The sequence below is a fragment of the Ovis aries genome, chromosome 16 (genome assembly GCF_016772045.2).
Source record: "Ovis aries strain OAR_USU_Benz2616 breed Rambouillet chromosome 16, ARS-UI_Ramb_v3.0, whole genome shotgun sequence".
Lineage (NCBI taxonomy): Eukaryota > Metazoa > Chordata > Mammalia > Artiodactyla > Bovidae > Ovis > Ovis aries.
Window position 1 is genome coordinate 10,209,129 of NC_056069.1, and position 19,995 is coordinate 10,229,123.

The 19,995-nt window shown below is 41.3% G+C and overlaps 2 protein-coding genes across 5 annotated transcripts in view; both read left to right on the top strand.

Moving 5' to 3' along the window:
• Nucleotides 1-3,607: 3,607 nt before the first annotated feature.
• SERF1B (small EDRK-rich factor 1B) lies at nucleotides 3,608-7,396 on the top strand. Its single transcript, XM_004016904.5, has 3 exons — nucleotides 3,608-3,751; nucleotides 4,755-4,863; nucleotides 7,130-7,396. Exons 1-3 carry the CDS (start codon nucleotides 3,745-3,747, stop codon nucleotides 7,200-7,202), a joined length of 189 nt encoding a protein of 62 aa, XP_004016953.1. The 5' UTR covers nucleotides 3,608-3,744; the 3' UTR covers nucleotides 7,203-7,396.
• A 10,755-nt stretch (nucleotides 7,397-18,151) lies between these two features.
• LOC101110178 (survival motor neuron protein) overlaps nucleotides 18,152-19,995 on the top strand; it is a 28,716-nt gene continuing 26,872 nt past the window's right edge. For all 4 annotated transcript variants that reach the window (XM_027980021.3, XM_027980022.3, XM_042233704.2 and 1 more), the window contains exon 1: nucleotides 18,152-18,273. In XM_027980021.3, coding sequence (XP_027835822.1) covers nucleotides 18,184-18,273 — 90 coding nt within the window. In that variant the 5' untranslated portion in view covers nucleotides 18,152-18,183. The remainder of the gene's footprint in view (nucleotides 18,274-19,995) is intronic.

Here is a 19,995-nt window from a genome sequence, read left to right on the forward strand (position 1 = left end):
AACTAGAGTAGCCCTGCCTCACCACAACTAGAGAAAAAGCCCACTAGCTGCAACAAAGACCAGCACAGCTATAAATAAATAAATAAGGTAAAAAGTTCTCAAAAAAATTCTAAATTGAGTAGAATGTAGATTAGAAACTCAAGTGTGAAGAAAGTGGTAATAGATAATTTCCAGGGAGGGAATTGTGTTTCTGGGAAGTAAGTCATGGGAAGAACAACATTCATTGTATACCTTGTTTACTGTTAAATGTGAATATAATCTCTGTTCAACAATTATTACAATTAATGGGAATTCCCTGGAGGTCCAGTGGTTAGCACTCTGCACTTTCACTGCCAAGAACACTGGTTTCATCTCTGATCAGGGAACTAAGACCCCACAAACCTTGGGACACAGTCAAAAATTAAAAGAAAATTTTAAAGTTACTGTAGTTAAACTTTGTAAATTAATGTGAGCATTCTTAATATGCTTCAAGAGGCAGCAATAGAGTAATAAGCAAGGAATACCGGGTGGGAGAAAAAAATTCAACAAGTGAACAAGATAATTTAAAAATTATTAAATGCCATGAAAGAAATTTAAAGGAAATTATGCCAGATGTTAATGGGAGGCTGGCTTACCTTATGCAGGGTGGTTAGGGAAGTGCTCTATGGTGAGAGGGGAAATATCCAGAGAACAGGCTGAGTCTGTAGATTGTGGGCCTGTGTTTGAACTGGTTATACAAGTCCCCTGACTCATAGGTGGAAAACGAACAATTTTCTTCTCTTCTTGGAGAAGAAAATTCTGCAAGAACATCTTACTACATTAAGAACAAAATGTCAAAGAATAAAATCCTGAACTCATTAAAGAGATTGCTAGTTCATCCAAAAACAGAAAGAAAAGAGACAAGTGTTTTTAGGAGTAGGAAAACAAGGCTGAAAAATCAGAAGAGATTCCTTTAAGACTGGGAAGGAAATGAAGGTCTGACGTGGTCTCCCTCCAGTACTCTGGAGAGGGAACAAGACCTCAAACACACCTAAGAGAGCTCAAGGACTTGACAAAAATAACCCCTGCTGAAGATATCTCAAGAATGGCAGTGCTACTGCCAGAACCATACAGCTTTAGACAGCATATTCTGGTATACACTGAAGACACCAGACCTTTCCCCAAATGTTCTGTTTCACCTAAGAGTCTATGGTATTCACACAATTCTGCGGGTAAAGAAGTAAATAATGACTAGGATTTAATTTCCCCTTTGTAAAGGGATAGGACTAGAGTCAGATTCAATTTTACTATTTAAGATAAAATCATATTTTTACATATCAAAGTTGGTATAGTCTTAACAGTATTATAATTTTAAAAGTCCCCAGGTTTCTCTGGCAGACACACATATTACTTGTATACATAGTATATATCATGTGTATCCCTGCAACTCAAAAACTATAGTTGTAGCTACAAAGGAAAAACTCAATTAGACTCTTAAGACCACACACAGAAACAACTCTACCACTTAACTTTAATCCCAAACTCCCCTCCCTTCCTCTTTAGATGATCTCTTTATCTCTATAAAGTGCCAGAAAATCAATCTTTTCCCCTGCTCAAGTTACTGCAGAAGAGGACTCTAAGTGGAAACAGACACCTGACCTATGAGGAGTACTGAGGAGGATGAGTGGGATTCAGGGATAGTGGTAAGCAGGAAAGGTTCTGGGAGGTTGAAAGAATGATGACAAATATAACTAACGTGCGTGCGTTTCTGTACTGGGCACTGAGCACTTCACATATACTCATTCGATGAGTGAAGGAGGTACAATTACCTCCCCAATTTTTAGGTAAGAAAGCTCTAATGCAATGAAATGACATTCCCAAGTTCACACACCTACTGATTGGGAAAGCTGGGCTTTCTATATCCAGATATTCCATGTGCAGAACCCTCAGGTAGTTTTTATGAGGTGAAACAAAAATTGTTGAAGCTTGGTTGTACATACTCAGAGGTTCATCACGGTATTTTCTGTACTTTTGTATATATAGGAAACCTTCCAAATTAAAAACTTTTAAAAAAACAGGGTGATTTTAGGGTGTCCAGACAAACTCTACACATTTCTCAGTTTGTAATAAAGGAATAGACAAAGAAAATAAGCACCAAGCATCTACATGTCTGTTTCTAGCAATGGCAGATGCTCCACGGCTTTATGTAAGTTTAAGGTTCAGTTCAGTTCAGTCACTCAGTTGTGTCCAACTCTTTGCAACCCCATGGACTGCAGCATGCCAGGCTTCCCTGTCCATCACCAACTCCCAGAGTTTACCCAAACTCATGTCCATTGAGTTGGTAATCCTCTGTCGTCCCCTTCTCCTCCCACCTTCAATCTTTCCCAGCATCAGGGTCTTTTCAAATGAGTCATTTCTTCGAATCAGGTGGCCAAGTATTAGAGTTTCAGCTTCAACATCAGTCCTTCCAATGAACACTCAGGACTGATCTCCTTTAGGATGGACTGGTTGGATCTCCTTGCAGTCCAAGTGACGGTCAAAAGTCTTCTCCAACACCACAGTTCAAACGCATCACTTCTTTGGCCCTCAGCTTTCTTTATAGTCCAACTCTCACATCCATACATGACTACTGGAAAAACCATAGTCTTGACTAGATGAACCTTTGTCGGCAAAGCAATCTCTCTGCTTTTTAATATGCTGTCTAGTTTGGTCATAACTTTTATTCTCGGCTATTTTGAATTCGTGATAAGACTGCATTCCCTAGTACTCTCTCCCCATCACACAACCCAAACACAGATCCACAGAACTCTAAAGTACTATCCACCGTGACAAGCGCACTGGGATCAAATGGGAAATGAAGAGACTTGAGAGCCCTTTTTAAATTTGAATTTCACTTCTACCAGTCCTTACTTACTAGGTCTGCACTTCTGGTCTCAGAGTCTCAGGCTCCTCTTTCCTAAAATGAGAATTAAGCCTACCTTGGGCTTTCCCGGTGGCTCAGATGGTAAAGAATCCGCCTGCAATGTGGGAGACCTGGATTCGATCCCTGGGTTGGGAAGATCCCCTGGAGGAGGGCATGGCAACCCACTCCACTGTTCTTGCCCGGAGAAACCCATGGCATTCCCTGAGGTCGCAGAGTCGGACACGACTTAACAACTAAGCGCAGCACAGCACAAGCCTACCTTGCAGGCTTGGTGCGTGAATAAATAAGGAAAATATGTAAAGGGCCAACATTGCCTTTCACAATTAACCTTCAACCTGTTCTGTCCCTCTTCTCTCCGTTAGGCCTCTACAATGAGATGCGGGAAACAACAAAAAAACTATTGTTCTTTGTCGAAAAAGTTACAGATACTGTTGTGTTTACGTCTTTAGCAAAAATATGGGGACTAGTCAAGCGCCAGTGCCCCGGGTACAGAGGGGAAAATCCGCACACGCCTATACCTCTCTCAGACTCAAGGACCCGCTTTCAGGACGCTACCAAGCTTGCAGGGCCAAACGGACCCCTGAGACCGACCTACGCCGCTTGCCCTGCAGCTGCGGCCTCTGAGGCCCAGAAGAGCACGGCCCCGCCCTCCTGGCCGCGCACGCGCAGTCGCTCGCCGGCCACGCCGGCGGCTGTTGTCGGGTCTCGGTGGGCGGGGCCGCCGGCACAGCACAGGCGTAACCCGGCGGGGGGCCGGCAGGGGCTCGGTCTTCCAGATCAACGGGTGGGGACAGCGGCTGAGCGTGCGAGGCGGTCGTTGCTTTTCCGAGTCGCTCTCTTCCAGGCTCGGTCTGGTTGTCATCATGGCCCGTGAGTGTGCGGATGGGTAGGGAAAGCGGCGGGGAGTGTCCTGCGAGGAAGTCGAGCTCCGCGGCGTGGGGGGCGAGGAGGCAGGGGCGGGCTGGTGAAACGCCTTCGGTCTAGCAGCGACGCGGACCAGGTTTTTAGTCCGCAGAGGGAGAGGGGCGATTGGGTCTTGTCCGGCCTGAAAGGTCCGGCAGGTAGGTAGGTGTCTGCCTCACAGGTGCGAGTTGACGCGTAAGGACCCCTCCCCGGAGGTGAGGTGTGTGGAGATCTCAGGGAACGAGATCCTGGGTCTGGAGGTGGTTTATGCTGGTACTTAATACTTAAAGTCCTGAGGCCTAATGAGCACTGGGTCTCCTGGGTCTCCTCCCTAGTTCTTTGTTTGGCCCTGGAAGGTACTGTCTTGGAAGCAGCTGTACTTGCTCGCTTTACGGTTGAATTACAATGGGCCAACTCATCCTAGGGCTTCTCTGGTGGCTTAGCGGTAAAGAACCCGCCTGCCAATACAGGAGATACAGGGATCCCTGGGTCTGGAAGATCCCCTGGAGAAGGAAATGGCAACCCACTCCAGTATTCTTGCCTGGGAAATCCCATGAACAGAGGAGCCTGGCGGGCTACAGTCGTCACAAAAGAGCTGGACACAACTGAGCGACTAAAAACAACAAAATGTGTGCGAGATACGTGGTATGGATCTTTCTCTCTTCATCTCAAAAAGCCAGACCTTATTTTAGAATACTGGCCCATATAGACAGACCGTTGGAATGCCTCTTTTAAGAGGTCTGGTATTTATAGTCAGTGAGCACCTTAACGGGTACCATAATATTATTAAGACCTTAAGTGTTTACCTTTAAGCTTCCTCCTTGTCGTCAGATCCCTAAACATCTTTCTATGCAGTACTCTGCTGGCTCATCTCTTCAAAGGCAAACTTCAAATCTTTTTAAGTAAGAGCCCTAGAATGGAATTATTAATTTTGGAGATGGAAAAATAACATGGCTGTTTCTCTTTGTAGGTGGAAATCAACGAGAACTTGCCCGCCAGAAAAACATGAAGAAATCCCAGGAAATTAGTAAGGGAAAAAGAAAAGAAGATAGCCTGACTACCTCTCAGAGGAAGCAGCGGTAAGTGATGTGAAGGAATTCTCAAGTCACAGAAGTTTTCATTTTGAAGAATGGAAAGCAGTTTTTAAGTCCTTAGTAGAATGAGGCCTAACCTGCAGGAACAGGTAACAGCTGCCTATCGGTTATGTGCCAGTCATACTAAAACTATGTAGGGTAGTCATTATCCCAACTCATGGATGACGAATTTGAAGCTTTCAAGCTATAATTTGTCTTGCAGAGAATTTCATTCAACTCCACAACAACCGTAAGAATTTCATTTAGTTTCTGTGTGCAAAGCATTGTTAGCAGACAATACGTAGCAGACAACCTACGTATACTTGTCTGTATGACTGGTCACCAATTATATTGATAACTCTTTTGAAAGAGACACAAAGTATATGTAGTTGTACCTTCAGAAGCCACTGAATTGGAGAGAATGCAGGTATACAGCCTTGATATATGACTATAAATGACAAATAATATAAAGTTGCTACAGAAATACTTTAACACTACAGCTTAAGGGTTTTTTAGGAAAATCATTTTTCTAAAAAAAAAACAAAGTTAGCGAAATTTAATTTTTTTCTAAAATCAAATTTTGTTGCCCATGTGACACTTGGAGATCAGGTGAATAATTGATGACCCAGGCTTCATTATGGCTTTTCTGCGGTCCTCAAGCCTGGCTACACATTAGAACCACCTGGGAAATCTTGACGTCTGCTCAAACCTATGCCTTACACCCAGTCCTGATTTAATTGGTCTGGGGTTGGATATTAAAAGGTGCTTTAGGGAGACTTCCTGGTGGTCCAGTGCCCAAGACTCTGTGCTGGTCCTGGAATTAATATCCCGTATGCCACCATGCTGCATAGCCCCCCAAAGGGTGCTCTAGGTAGTACATTTTATTATACTTAGGTTAAACCTGATTTTAAAAGTTCCCTAGGTGATTCTGATATACAGCCAGAGTTTAATGAGGTTGAATCCCTTAATTACCACTTCATGCTTTCTATGACATTTATTGTTAAAGTGATAAGCTTTGCTCTAAATTTGCTTAGATAGGAGTAGAGGTGAACTAATCAGTGGAGTGGTACAGGTCAGTAACCCTGAAATCACATTTCTGTTGGGAAACCTCGTACAGCATGGCTTAGTGATAGCCACTGCTTAATGACTACCCACTAGTTACAAAGCTCTGTGCTAGGTGCTCTATATCAACCTCTATTCATTACAATCCTGAAAAGCAGTATTAGCCTCAATGCATGCAATGAGAGATTGAGGCTCTGAACTTCAATAACACTACTAGTGTCATACAGCAAACACAGCAGAGTTTGGTTACAAACAGAAAAGTAACTTTTTATTCAGGATACCTCATTTTTGGGGGTAACTGTCTTGTTTTTCCTTCCTTCTCATTCTTTATTTTTGCTATTGGCTTTACAGAAATGTCTTAATGACATGGACAGAGCTACTCATCCTGAATTAAAACCTAATATTAAATATGCAGTGACAATATAGGAAAGAGCCTAGACCTTGAAACTGGACAAACCTTGGTTTTTATGTGATTTGAGGCAGATGAGTTAGCTCTAAGCCATTAACTTTTTAACCTGAAACATAAAGACAATAACTCAAAGTTGTTGTGGGATTTAATTCAGAGCCAGCAAAGTGCCTGGCAGATTGGAGCTGTTGAATATATAGTGATTTAATATGTTTTTAATATGGGCTCATGGACCATCCAGCCCAGGTAGTTTGGTCTTAGTTTATAGTACTTGTATGTTTAACCAGAGACACAAAGGGTTAAGAAAATGCCCTGAATATCCTGCTTGAGTGTAATCTATTTTTCATTACTAGCTATGTGGCTTTTGGCTTGTAAGAAACTGAATTGGTTAATATAATGACATCTATGTCCTAATCCTAGGTATCATTTAAGATACCTGGAACACTTCTGAAATGCCCCTTTCATGAAAAAATTTAGAGTGAATTAACTGTGTTGACAACCAAGAATAATTGCCATTCTTTCTGCATATAACTGCTTCATGTCAAATGATGTGTATATGTGTGGTATATATGAGACATAAGGACACACACACACACCTGAATACAAAGTATATTAAAAATAAGACCTGACTTCAAAGTATTTCTGTTTTACCTTCCCATTCCATCTCCATCCATGAAAATGGAAAGACATGAAATTGTATATCTTCTTTTAAATTGTCTTCTATGATACTGAGTGGATTATTATAGAATACAAGGGAGAACATAATTTTTCTGTAACGACTTACAGCCTTTTTCCCCATTTTAGGGACTCTGAGATCATGCAACAAAAGCAGAAGGCAGCCAATGAGAGGAAGTCTATGCAAACAAAAGAGAAATAATGACTATCTGGAAAACCTGGGTGCTACTGCTAACTAGGTGTATCATAAGCTCTATGATCAAGATTTTGTAGAGTGAACAGTCAGTACATATGTTATATCCTTATAAAACTATTTTAAACTTTTCCTTTCAACCTGACTTAGTGTGATGTTTCAGAACCATTCTTCAAAGAATAAAACACTAACCATGCATATGACATATTGGTGAACATTATTTTTTTTATCAGCAGTGAGCATTTATATAATTTATTAGAAAGGTAATATGATCAGGTAATAGGATCGTGTATACAAATCTAGAATCTTTGCCATAAACTTTGTTAAAGTAGATCTTTAAAGTCTACTTTATAATATATAATAGTATAATAGTTTATATATAGCATATACTAATGTAACATGTAACATAGTATAGCAGAATTTAAGATACATTTATCTAATTTTGCTTTGAATCAACTAGTTTGAAGAATTTACAAAATAGTGCAAACCACTTGGAACAACAACTCAAAGAAGGTAAACTAAATGAAGTCTCAGCTTTAAAATTTTCCGGAATAAGCGCCTTTTTTAATAGGCTTTATTTTTTTAGAGCAAAATTAGGGTCACAGCAAAATTTATTAGATTTCTGGTATACCCCCTGGCCTTACTCATGCATAGCCTCCCCATTATGAACATCCCCAGCCAGAGTGGTACCTTTGTTATAACTAATGAACCTACACTGACACGTAACTATCACCCAAAGTACATAGTTTACATTAGGATTCACTCTTAGTGTTCTAAGAGTGCCTCTTTTTTTATGGGTATGTTAATATTTTTTTACTGCAGTCTAATTGTTTATACACGTAAGTGAAACTATATGGTATTTGTCTTTGTCTGACTTAACTTCACTAAGCATAATTCCTACCAAGTCCACGTATGTTGTTGCAAATGGCAAAATTTCATTTTTTTTAAATTGCTGAGTAATATTTAATTGTGTGTGTGTGTGAATCTGCACACACATATATACCACATCTTCATCCATTCGTCTGTCGATTGGACACTGGGTTGCTTCCATATCTCAGCTATTGTAAATAATGCTGTTGTGTACATTGGGGTGCATGCATCTTTTCAAATTAGTGTTTTCACTTGCTTCAGATACTCTAAAGAGTGTTATTGCTGGATCATATGGTGGTTCTATTTTTAGTGTTTTAAGGATCCTCCATGCTGTTTTCCACAGTGGCTACACCAATTTACATACCCACCAACAGTGTACAAATGATCCCTTTTCTCTACATCCTATGTTTTATGTTTTTGATATATTTAATATCTTTTTATTTTATGCATTACTTAGCATCTAATTGTAGTTTTAGTTGCTTTTGTCTTTTAACCTTCATACTAGCTTTTTACTGGCTGATCCACTGCCTTTATCTATATTTGCCAATTTTAATCTGTTTTGAGACTCTTCAAAAATTTGTAACTTGATTTTAAATTTGAAAATACATTAACTTAGAGAAACTGACATTTGAAACCTCATTCTATTCTGAAGTAAACATGCATATTTATTGCAAGAAGAGTAAAAATGAAGTGATGAATAACTTTAAAGTATTACTCAAATATTTGATTTTTCACATCATACAACTCAGGTTTTTACAAACCATCTATTACGTCTACCACTACATGAATGGACAGATCTTCAAGAGTTCACCTAACATCTTAATGATGGTTCTAGTGATCTTGTGATAGGTCACTTAGCACTGGTACCAACCATAAACAGGATAGAATCCTAAGTGTCTCTAATAGGAATAAGGCAAACATGTTTTTTAGCTTGAGTTATCTTCATATTAACACAGATTTTAAGTTAAAATAAAGTTGCATTCTATTGTGAGGGTTACCTTTCATCTTCAAAACTTTATATGATGGTGGAACTTCCCTAGTGGTCCAGTGGTTAAAGGTCTGCACTTCCAATGCCAGGGGCATGGGTTTGATCCTGGCCAGGAAACTAAGATCCTACATACCACATGGCAAAAAAAACAAAACAATTTTATATGATGGTGCTCACAAGGTCAAAAGGATTACAACAGCTTAAGTTACATTCCAATGAAAGATATAATGAAGAAGACTGATTGTACCATAAAGATTCTTTATGAGTCTGATTTCTGTAATTCTATCTCCAGAATTTCTTTACAGAGTGATAAGCCTTGAGTACAAAGAGCTTATTATGCTTGAAGACACATCCTTTCTTTTTTTGTGTGTGTGTGGCCAAACTGTGTGGCATGCAGCAGGATCCTGGTTCCCTGACCAGGAATCAAACCCACTCCCTCTGCAGTGGAAGGGCAGAGTCCCAACGCCTGGACCCCCAGGGAAGTCCCCCTTTATTTCCTTTCTTAAAAGATGAATAATTTTCATGTGTAAAATATCCTATGTAGAGGAATGACTTTGGACTTTTCAAAAGTTCATTCTTGAGACTTCCTTGCTGGTACAGTGGTTAAGACTCTGAGCTTCCAAAGTGGGCAGGGGTTGGGGGTAGGGATGGTGTGACCCCTGGTCAGGGAACTAGTAAACAAACAGTAAAGAATCTGCCTGCAATACAGGAGACCCCAGTTCGATTCCTGGGTCAGGAAGATTCTCTGGAGAAGGGAATAGCAACCCACTCCAGTATTCTTGCCTGGAGAATTCCATGGACAGAGAAGCCTGGTAGGCTGCAGTCCACACGGTCACAAAGAGCTGGACATGACTGAGGGACTAACACGTCACTTCAGGGAACTAAGATCCTACAGGCCCTCAAGGCATGGCAATAAATAAATAAATAAATAAACGTTAATTCTCAAAAATCTAGAGAAAATTTCCATCTTCAAAAGGATATAGATATTGATAAGATTTCTAGGTTGTAATTAATCATTAAAATTTAACTCCAAATGTTTTTTGATTAATTTTTATGGCACTTACTTGAATGAATTCATGGTTCAAATAAAGTACTTGATCTTTTTAATCTTTTTAAAATTTTGAGATAATTATAAACTCATATAAAATTCTTCATAAAGAATAAGAAATCCTGTATTTTTTTTTTTTGACCATGCCTTGTGGCCTGTGGGATCATTTATGTACACATATATACATATACATACATATGTATATATATACACACATATAGAATTATATAACTACGTATATACTTTATTTTTGGTTCTGTTGGGGTTTTGTTGCTGTGCAGGCTTTTCTCTAGTTGCAGTGAGCGGGGGTTACTCTCTAATTGTGGTGTGCAGACTTCTCATTGTGGTGGCTTCTCTTGTTGCTCAGCATGGGCTCTAGGGCTTCAAGTATTTGTGGCCCACAGGCTTAGTTGCTCTGCAGCATGTGGAATCTTCCCGGGCCAGGCATCAAACAAGTACTAGAGATAGCAAGGGAACATTTCATGGAAAGAAGGGCACAATAAAGGACAGAAACGGTATGGACGTAACAGAAGCAGAAGATATTAAGAGCTAGCAAGAATACACAGAACTATACAAAAAAGATCTTCATGACACAGATAACCATGATGGTGTGATCACTCACCTAGAGCCAGACATCCTGGAATGAGAAGTCAAGTGGGTCTTAGGAAGCATCACTACAAACAAAGCTAGTGAAGGTGATGGAATTCCAGTTGAGCTATTTCAAACCCTAAAAGATGATGCTGTGAAAGTGCTGCACTCAATATGCCAGCAAATTTGGAAAACTCAGCAGTGGCCACAGGACTGGAAAAGGTCAGTTTTCATTCCACCCCCAAAGAAAGGCAATGGCAAAGAATGCTCAAACTACCGCACAATTGCACTCATCTCACACGCTAGTAAAGTAATGCTCAAAATTCTCCAAGCCAGGCTTCAAAAGTCTGTGAACTGTGAACTTCCAGATGTTCAAGCTGGTTTTAGAAAAGGCAGAGGAATCAGATTTCAAATTGTCAACATCGGTTGGATCATCAAAAAAGCAAGAGAGTTCCAGAAAAACATCTCTATTTTATTGACTATACCAAAGCCTATGACTGTGTGGATCACAACAAACTGGAAAATTCTGAAAGATGGGAATACCAGACCACCTGACCTGCCTCCTGAGAAATCTGTATGCAGGTCAAGAAGCAACACTTAAAAATGGACATGGAACAACAGACTGGTTCCAAATAGGGAAAGGAGTACATCAAGCTTATATATTGTCACCCTGCTTATTTAACTTATATGCAGAGTATATCATGTGAAATGCCAGGCTGGATGAAGCACAGGCTGGAACCAAGATTGCCAGGAGAAATATCAATAATCTCATATATGCAGATGACACCACTCTTATGGCAGAAAGTGAAGAACTAAAGAGCCTCTTGATGAAAGTGAAAGAGGAAAGTGGAAAAGTTGGCTTAAAGCTCAACATTCAGAAAACTAAGATCATGGCATCCAGTCCCATCACTTCATGGCATATAGATGGGGAAACAATGGAAACAGTGAGAGACTTTATCTTAGGGGGCTCCAAAATCACTGCAGATGGTGAGTGCAGCCACAAAATTAAAAAGAGGCTTGCTCCTTGGAAGAAAAGCTATGACCAACCTAGACAGCATATTCAAAAGCAGAGGCATTACTTTACCAACAAAGGTCTGTCTAGGCAAGGCTATGGTTTTCCAGTGGTCATGTATGGATATGAGAGTTGGGACTATGAAGAAAGCTGAGCGCCGAAGAATTGATGCTTTTGAATTGTGGTGTTGGAGAAGACTCTTGAGAGTCCCGTGGACTGCAAGAAGATCAACCATCCAACCGGTTCATCCTAAAAGATATCAGTCTTGAATATTCATTATAAGCCTAATGCTGAAGTTGAAACTCCAATACTTTGGCTACCTGATATGAAGAACTGACCCATTTGAAAAGACCCTGATGCTGGGAAAGATTGAAGGCAGGAGGAGAAGGGGACAACAGAGGATGAGATGGTTGGATGGCATCACCGACTCGATGGATATGAGTTTGAGCAAGTTTCGAGAATTGGTGATGGATAGGGAAGCCCAGCGTGCTGCAGTCCATGGGGTCGCAAAAAGTCTGACACGACTGAGTGGCTGAACTGAACTGAAGCATCGAACCTGTGTCCTCTGTATTGGCAAGCAGATTCTTATCCACTGAACCATCAGGGAAGTCCTGTTATGCTCATCTTTATAGATTTTATGGAAACTGAGGTTTTGGTTAAGCACCTTCCCCAAGGTTACCCATCTAGTTAGTGGCAGGTTAAGAATATGAATCCAAGCAGACTGAATTCAGAGCTTCAAGAGTTTGGACATTTGTTCAATATTTATTGGCTCTTTTGGTTTTTTTCTTCTATGACTAGCTTACTTTGCTGTTATTTGTATTTGACAAAGCTTTTTATATATATATTAAAGAATATTCACTTTTCTTGTTACAGATATTTTCTAAATTATTGTTTGTCCTTTTGTTTTACTTACGTCACTTTTGTCAGTTGTTATTTACATGGTCAAATGCCTAGTTTCTTTTTTTAATTGAAGTATATAGTTGATTTAAAATGTGTTTCAGGTGTACAGCAAAGTGATTCAGTTATACATACATATATGCATATTTTTTTCAGATTCTTTTCCTTCATAGGTTATTATAAAATATTGAGTTTCATAGTTCCCTGTGCTATACAATAAGTCTGTATTCATTATCTATTTTACATCTAGTTGGGTGTATATGTTAATTCCAAAATCCTAATTTATCTCTCCCACCCTCTGTCCCCTTTGGTAAACATAGATTTGTTTTCTATGTCTGTGGGTCTGTTTCTGTTTGTACATAAGTTTCTTTATATCTTTTTCTCTTAGATTCCACATGTAAGCAATATTACATGGTATCTTTCTCTGGCTTACTTCGCTTAGTACAATAATCAGTAGGTCTATCCATATTACTGTCAGTGACATTGCTTCCATGTCTCAGCTATTGTAAACAGTGCTCCAGTGATTATTGGGGTACATGCATCTTTTGAATTCTGGTTTTCTCCAGATGTATGCCCAGGCGTGGGATTACAGGATTTATGTGGTAGTTCTATTTTTAGTTTTTTAAGGAACCTCCATACTGTTCTCCATGGTGGCTGCAGCAATTTACATTCCCACCAATAGTGTAGGAGGTTCCCTTCTCGCCACACTGTCTCCAGCATTTATTTGTAGGCTTTTTGGTGATGGCCATTCTGACTGATATGAGGTGATATCTCATTGTAATTTTGATTTAAATACGTAATTTCTTTATTAACTGAAGATGCAGATTGACAACCAGCAGACTTGTCCTGACATGTTAAAATTTTTTACTGTGAACTTGAATTCACAGGGAAGAGAATGGGAAGTAGGTGGAGTGAGTGGGGTACAGAGGTATGCAGAGGGATAGTCTTGAGTTACTGATTACAGTACCCAGCCCCTTATTACTTACTCTTTAACTCATCTCCTTTTCCTGCCTGACCCCCAAATTGTATTTTTCAGTCCTTGCATAGTTTCTTATTTCTGTCTTAAAATCTCCCCCATCCCAAAGGTTACTTTATAAAAAGTCACCCAGAATGTATTTTGGTATATGATGTGAGGAAAATGAATCCAAACTTTACATACTGGATGAGTGATTATATCTATGTCATTTATGAATTATGCTACTATCTGTCCATAATATCATTCAAATATTCTTCCAAAACATCCTTTGGAATTTTCAAATTGCTGCTGCTTTAACAGTGAGCATTCTTATACACAAATTACTGACACATCTCTGATATCCTGATTTATCCTTCAGAAAGACTCTGAAGATAAGGTAAAAGTGAGGAACTAATCGGTTTTGGTCTTTTGTTTATTGGCTGTTCTACATGACAATACCAATATATATTACCCTAAGTGGAAACTTGTTCACTAATCATTTGAGTCACTTACTTGATCACGGCAAGTTCCAAGATTCACCGAATGTAGGTTTTTGGTGTGAAAATTCCATACACACAAAGACTGGTTCCAGTTCATGAAGTTAAGTTTTTTTCTTCTAAGATTAATTTTATAAACATGTATGAAAAGTTCTACATTATTGTTGGTCAGATTACAGAACAATCTGCCTTGAAGCCAGTATACAGTTTTCAAGATCATCAGAGACACTCTGTTCTTTTAGTTCTTCAAAGAAAAAATGGTCTGACTGGTTTTACATCTTGTTATGTAAGATTTAAAAGCATATACATAAACTTATTTGTGCAGCAATTACTTAATCTATGAAGCCACGATTTACTGTTAACGTTAACCCACACTGTCTGTCGGTGTTTCTCGATAACTTGAAAACAGCTCCAGTGACAGTGGGAAGGCAACTTTAAGCAAAAGAGCTGTTACTGGGAAAGAGTTGTTTCTTTCAACAGCCTTCTTTGGAATGCTGTCACTTTCCTCACCAACTGGATCAGATGCTAAGAAATGGTCCAACAGTCCCTCTTCCGGAGAAGGCAATGGCACCCCACTCCAGTACTCTTGCCTGGAAAATCCCATGGATGGAGGAGCCTAGTACGCTGCAGTCCATGGGGTCGCGAAGAGTCAGACACGACTGAGCAACTTCACTTTCACTTTTCACTTTCAAGCACTAGAGAAGGAAATGGCAACCCACTCCAGTGTTCTTGCCTGGAGAGTCCCAGGGACAGTGGAGCCTGGTGGGCTGCCGTCTATGGGGTCACACAGAGTCGGACACGACTGAAGCGACTTAGCAGTCCCTCTTCAGTTCCTCTTTGCTTTCTGCCATTTAGTTCAGTTCAGTTCAGTCGCTCAGTCATGTCCAACTCTTGGTGACCCCATGAATCGCAGCACGCCAGGCCTCCCTGTCCATCACCATTTCCCGGAGTTCACTCAAACTCACGTCCATTGAGTCAGTGATGCCATCCAGCCATCTCATCCTCTGTCGTCCCCTTTTCCTCCTGCCCCCAATCCCTCCCAGCATCAGAGTCTTTTCCAATGAGTCAACTCTTCGCATGAGGTGGCCAAAGTACTGGAGTTTCTGCCATAAGGGTGGTATAATCTGCATATCTGAGGTTATTGATATTTCTCTTGGCAATCTTGATTCCAGCTTGTGCTTCATCCAGCCTGGAATTACACATGACGTACTCTGCATATAGTTAAATAAGCAGGGTGACAATATACAGCCTTGACGTACTCCTTTCCCAATTTGCAACCAATCCATTGTTCCATGTCTGTTTCCAAGTGTTGCTTCTTGATCTGCATACAGATTTCTCAGGGGGCCAGTAAGGTGGTCTGGTATTCCCATTCTTGAAGAATTTTCCACAGTTTGTATTGATCGACAGAGTCAAAGGCTTTGGCATAGTCGATAAAGCAGATATTTTTCTGGAACTCTCTTGCTTTTTCAAGGATCCAGTGCATGTTGGCGATTTGATCTCTGGTTCCTCTTCCTTTTCTAAATCCAGCTTGAACATCTGGAGGTCTACTTAATGAAATTCTTTCTCATGCAAGTGCAATTTATACATCTGTGAATAATGTTCCTCTAGTAGACTAGGCTACCGACAGAAGTGTCAGAGCTGGGTTGGGTTCCCACAATTCATTGATTTACCAAACACTTTCCCACAATTCATTGATTTCCCAGACACTTTTTTAGGCATCACTTACTCTGAATTGGCCTAATGAGAATAGACATAAAGCATGAAGACACTTGCTCACAGGGGCTGCTAGCAGGAAAAACAGAATATGAAAATAGAGTGCTGTGTGTACAGGGCAGAACCACCAGGATTAGCCTGTAGGAAGGTCCTAGGGCCTTGGAAAATGGAACTGTTCCTGCAGTAGGGGGTATTACACATTCAGCCATGTGTATGGGGCCCCTGCCAGGTGTCAGGCAAGGTACTCAGACCCAGGACCCTCCATGACTGTGATGTTAAATTTAATGTTTACATAAGTGCCTTCAAATCTGATGAAATGGTTTCCTTTGAAAATCCACTACCCTATGCTTTGAGTGCTTTGTCTATCATGTGCAATAACTTTGTAAAATCCATATAGTGATTCAAATCTGGATGTCACCATCAAGAAAAAAAAGAACGTTTTCTCTGATAACAAACATTGCCATAGTTCATTTTTATTGAGGAACCAAGTAAGGGGAAATTTAGTTCTCTACTTTCTGGTAAGTAGAAATACTTTTTCAACAAAGAAACTTGCCATTAAATACTAATTAAAGCTAATTCCTCCTTGAAAACATGCCAAGTGAAGAAAGGCACAAAAGATCACATATGATCCCATTTACATGAAATATCCAGAGCAAGCAAATCTAGACAGTAGGTTAGTGGTTGTGAGGGACTGGAAAAAGGAGAGAATGTGGAGAGACTTTACTGGATACAAGGTTTCTTTTGGGGAGTGATTAAAACATTTTGCAATTTAGTGGTGGAAATGCACAGTCTTGTGACTATACTAAAACCCGCTAAATTGTACGCCTTAAATAATGAATAGGCTCCCTTGCCACAACTAGAGAAAGACCATGCCGCAAGGAAGACCCAGCACAGCCAAAAATCAACAATTTTTTTTAAAAGATGAGTATTATAAAATGTAAAGTCTGTCTAAAAAAATGTAAAAAGAAACCTGGTTCCAAAGTGTTTAAACTTCTACATCATACTGTCATTGTGAGAATTATGACTGAAGAAATCTAAGTGAGTGTTTAAAAAATACATCTATTTCTAGTATCTACAGAAGCCGAAGGGAGCCCTCAAATTTCCCTGACTTTTTAAAAAAATTCAACTACAATAGGAACATGGAAGCCATTTAGCAAGTCTAAATGCTCAATCGGGAATACTGGAAAAGTATAGGGTAAGCTTTTACAAAGAACTAAAAACCTGCTTGACCCATGTAAACACACAGATTAAAAAAAACGACACAATTCATGTTTTTAAGTTCAAAAACTTACAAGAAGATTTGGGAGAATATTAAACCAAATGCTATGGCGGGGCCGTGTTAAAGGAATGCTGGATTCCAGACAGCTGTGTAAATGCTCTGTGCCTCAGTTTCCCCATCTTTAAATGGGAATGCCTTGCCATGCTAAGTTGCTTCAATCGTGTCCGACTCGGTACGACCCCATGGACTGTAGCCTGCCAGGCTCCTCTGTTCATGGGATTCTCCAGGCAAGAATACTGGAGTGGGCTGCCATTTCCTTCTCCATTTAATGGTATTAACAGCCCCTAACTCAAAAGATTGTTGTGAACATAAGTACATATAGGGGCTTCCCAGGTGGCGCTAGTGGTAAAGAACCTGCCTGCTAATGGAGGAAACGCAAGAGATGTGGGTTCGATCCCTGACTTGTGAAGATCCCTTGGAGGAGGGCGTGGCAACCCACTCCAGTATTCTTGCCTGGAGAATCCCCATGGACAGAGGAGTCTGGTGGGCTACAGTCCGTAGGGTCGGAAAGAGCCGGACGTGACTAAGGACGCACACATCCTTCCATCCTTGCCATGTAGAAGACTGCAAGAGATGCAGACTCAATCCCTGGATGGGGACGATCTCCTGAAGGAGGAAATGGCAACCCCCTGCAGTATCCTTGTCTGGAGAATCCCATGGACAGAGGAGCCTGGTGGACTACAGTCCATAGGGTCACACAGAGTCGGACACGACTGAAGCAACTTAGCACAAGTACATGAATGTCTTAAAAGCACTTTTTAAAAAATGGCAGCTATATAATTATAGGTTAACAATGGACTGATTTTTACTTCTTGCTTACCCATATTTTCTAAGTGACCTGCAACGAACACCATTTTTCTAAGAGGACTTATTGTTTAAAACAAAAAACGGGTCGAAACACTTTACGAGCAGACGAAAGAGTGAAATGAAAGAACTTAAAGGATACAGAGAGGGCACGCCAACGCGACCGTCGGAGGCCGACAGAGGCAGGTGGCGCCCGCGGGCAGAGAGCACGCGGAGAACCCCTGCGCCGGCCGGCAGCCCCGAGGCCGCCATGCTCTTCCGGTCCCAGAGGCCGGGCGGCGGAAGTCGTCACTCGCCGAGGGACTGAGCCCACGCCGCGCACCCGGCAGCGGGCTAGCCATGGCGATGGGCGGCGGCGGCGGTGGCGGCAGTGGCGGCGGCTTCCCGGAGCCGGAGGACTCGGTACTGTTCCGGCGCGGCACTGGCGAGGTGAGGTTGAGGCCCCGCTGTCGCGACCAACCGCCGCACTCCTTCCTGGGCCGGTCCGCTCACTGCGCGGCCGTGATCCGCATGTTTCTACGTCTTTCCCCACCTGGGAGCCTCAGCCTCAAGCTCCTTCTTCGCCCAGTTAGGGCTCCGTAATGACTTTGAGCGCTGCCGCTACTTGACTGTCCGTTGGCTGTCCACCCCCTAGCTCTGAGAGAGGGTGGGAGGTGTGTGGGGACAGGCCAGGGCGAAGCAGGGAAACTGCTGCTAAGTCACTTCAGTCGTGTCCGACTTTGTGCGACCCCATAGACGGCAGCCCACAAGGTTCCCCCGTCCCTGGGATTCTCCAGGCAAGAACACTGGAGTGGGTTGCCATTTCCTTCTCCAATGCATGGAAGTGAAGAGTGAAAGGGAAGTCGCTCAGTCGTGTCCGACTCTTCGCGACCGCATGGACCGCAGCCCACCAGGCTCCTCCGTCCATGGGATTTTCCAGGCAAGAGTACTGGAGTGGGGTGCCATCGCCTTCTCCGAGCCGGGAAACTAGTTAGGAGTTTATTGAAATGATCCAATTGTTAGCCGTGAAGAGCAAAATCACTTGGAATCTGGATATATTTTGAAATCGGAGGCAACAGGTTGTGCACGCGGATACAATAATAGAGGCTTGAGAGAGGAAAGTGAAGGATAACTCCAAGATTGTTCTGAAGAACTGAAAAGATTAAGTTGCCTTTAACTAAGATGGTGAAGACTACAGGTAGAGCAGGTTTATAAGGGGGTAAGATTAGAACTCATTCTTAATATATATATTTTTTTAACTTTTGTATTGGGGTATAGCCGATTAACAATGTTGTGGTAGTTTAGAACTCATTCTTGAGTGAAATGTGATTGGAGAGAGTTCAAGAGTTGGAGAGGAATAATTCAAGGCAATACATATAAGCAAATATTTCAGGTTTTATTGTGGGTACTGGAAGAGAAATCAGATGGAAAGGGAGTGAGATAAAGAGGATTCTTAATTGGTTTTTTATTTTGAAGATGGGAACAATGTTTCAACATGTTTGTGGGCTGGATAATTGATTTTGCAGAAGAAAGAAGAGGATTGCAGCAGCATTGTTCTAGAGTAGGTAGGATGGATGTTCAGTTACATGGGTACAGATTTGTGTGGGTGGGCAGATATAGTGGCAGGAGATTATGAAAATTCTGTTTTGATTGTTGCTATTCTCAGTAAAAGCAGCAAATCATCAATAGTGAGGAGGGACCAGGGATCAGGTGTTGGAGGTTAGGGAAGAGAGACGGTAGGAAGTGAGCCTCTAGGAAAGTGGGAGAGTGTTGGATTAAATGTAGTGGAATTGTTGCTAGGCAACATTCAAGGCCTAGTGGTTATGAGTTTAAAGGAGACTAGATAGCATGATCTGTTTTTCATTAGCTAAATTCAAATCCAGGTGTGCGAGGGCAAAGTCAATGAATAGTGGTTATGGTTTTAACTTAGTATGAAGTGAGGAGGCCAGTACAGAGAGTTACCTTCTTGACTGATGGTGGAATTTAAGCTGGCTAAGAAAGAGAGGACATTAGGATGCTGAGAAACAGTTTAACAAGTGGGAAGGTCACAGTTTCACCAGGCCCAGGGAGGTGAGATGACTGTCATCGTCAACCTACTAGGATTAAGTTGTAGAGCCTGGCAGGTGGTAGCTGGAGAGTAGGATTCTTAGTTGAGTTTATAGAGAGGTTGTA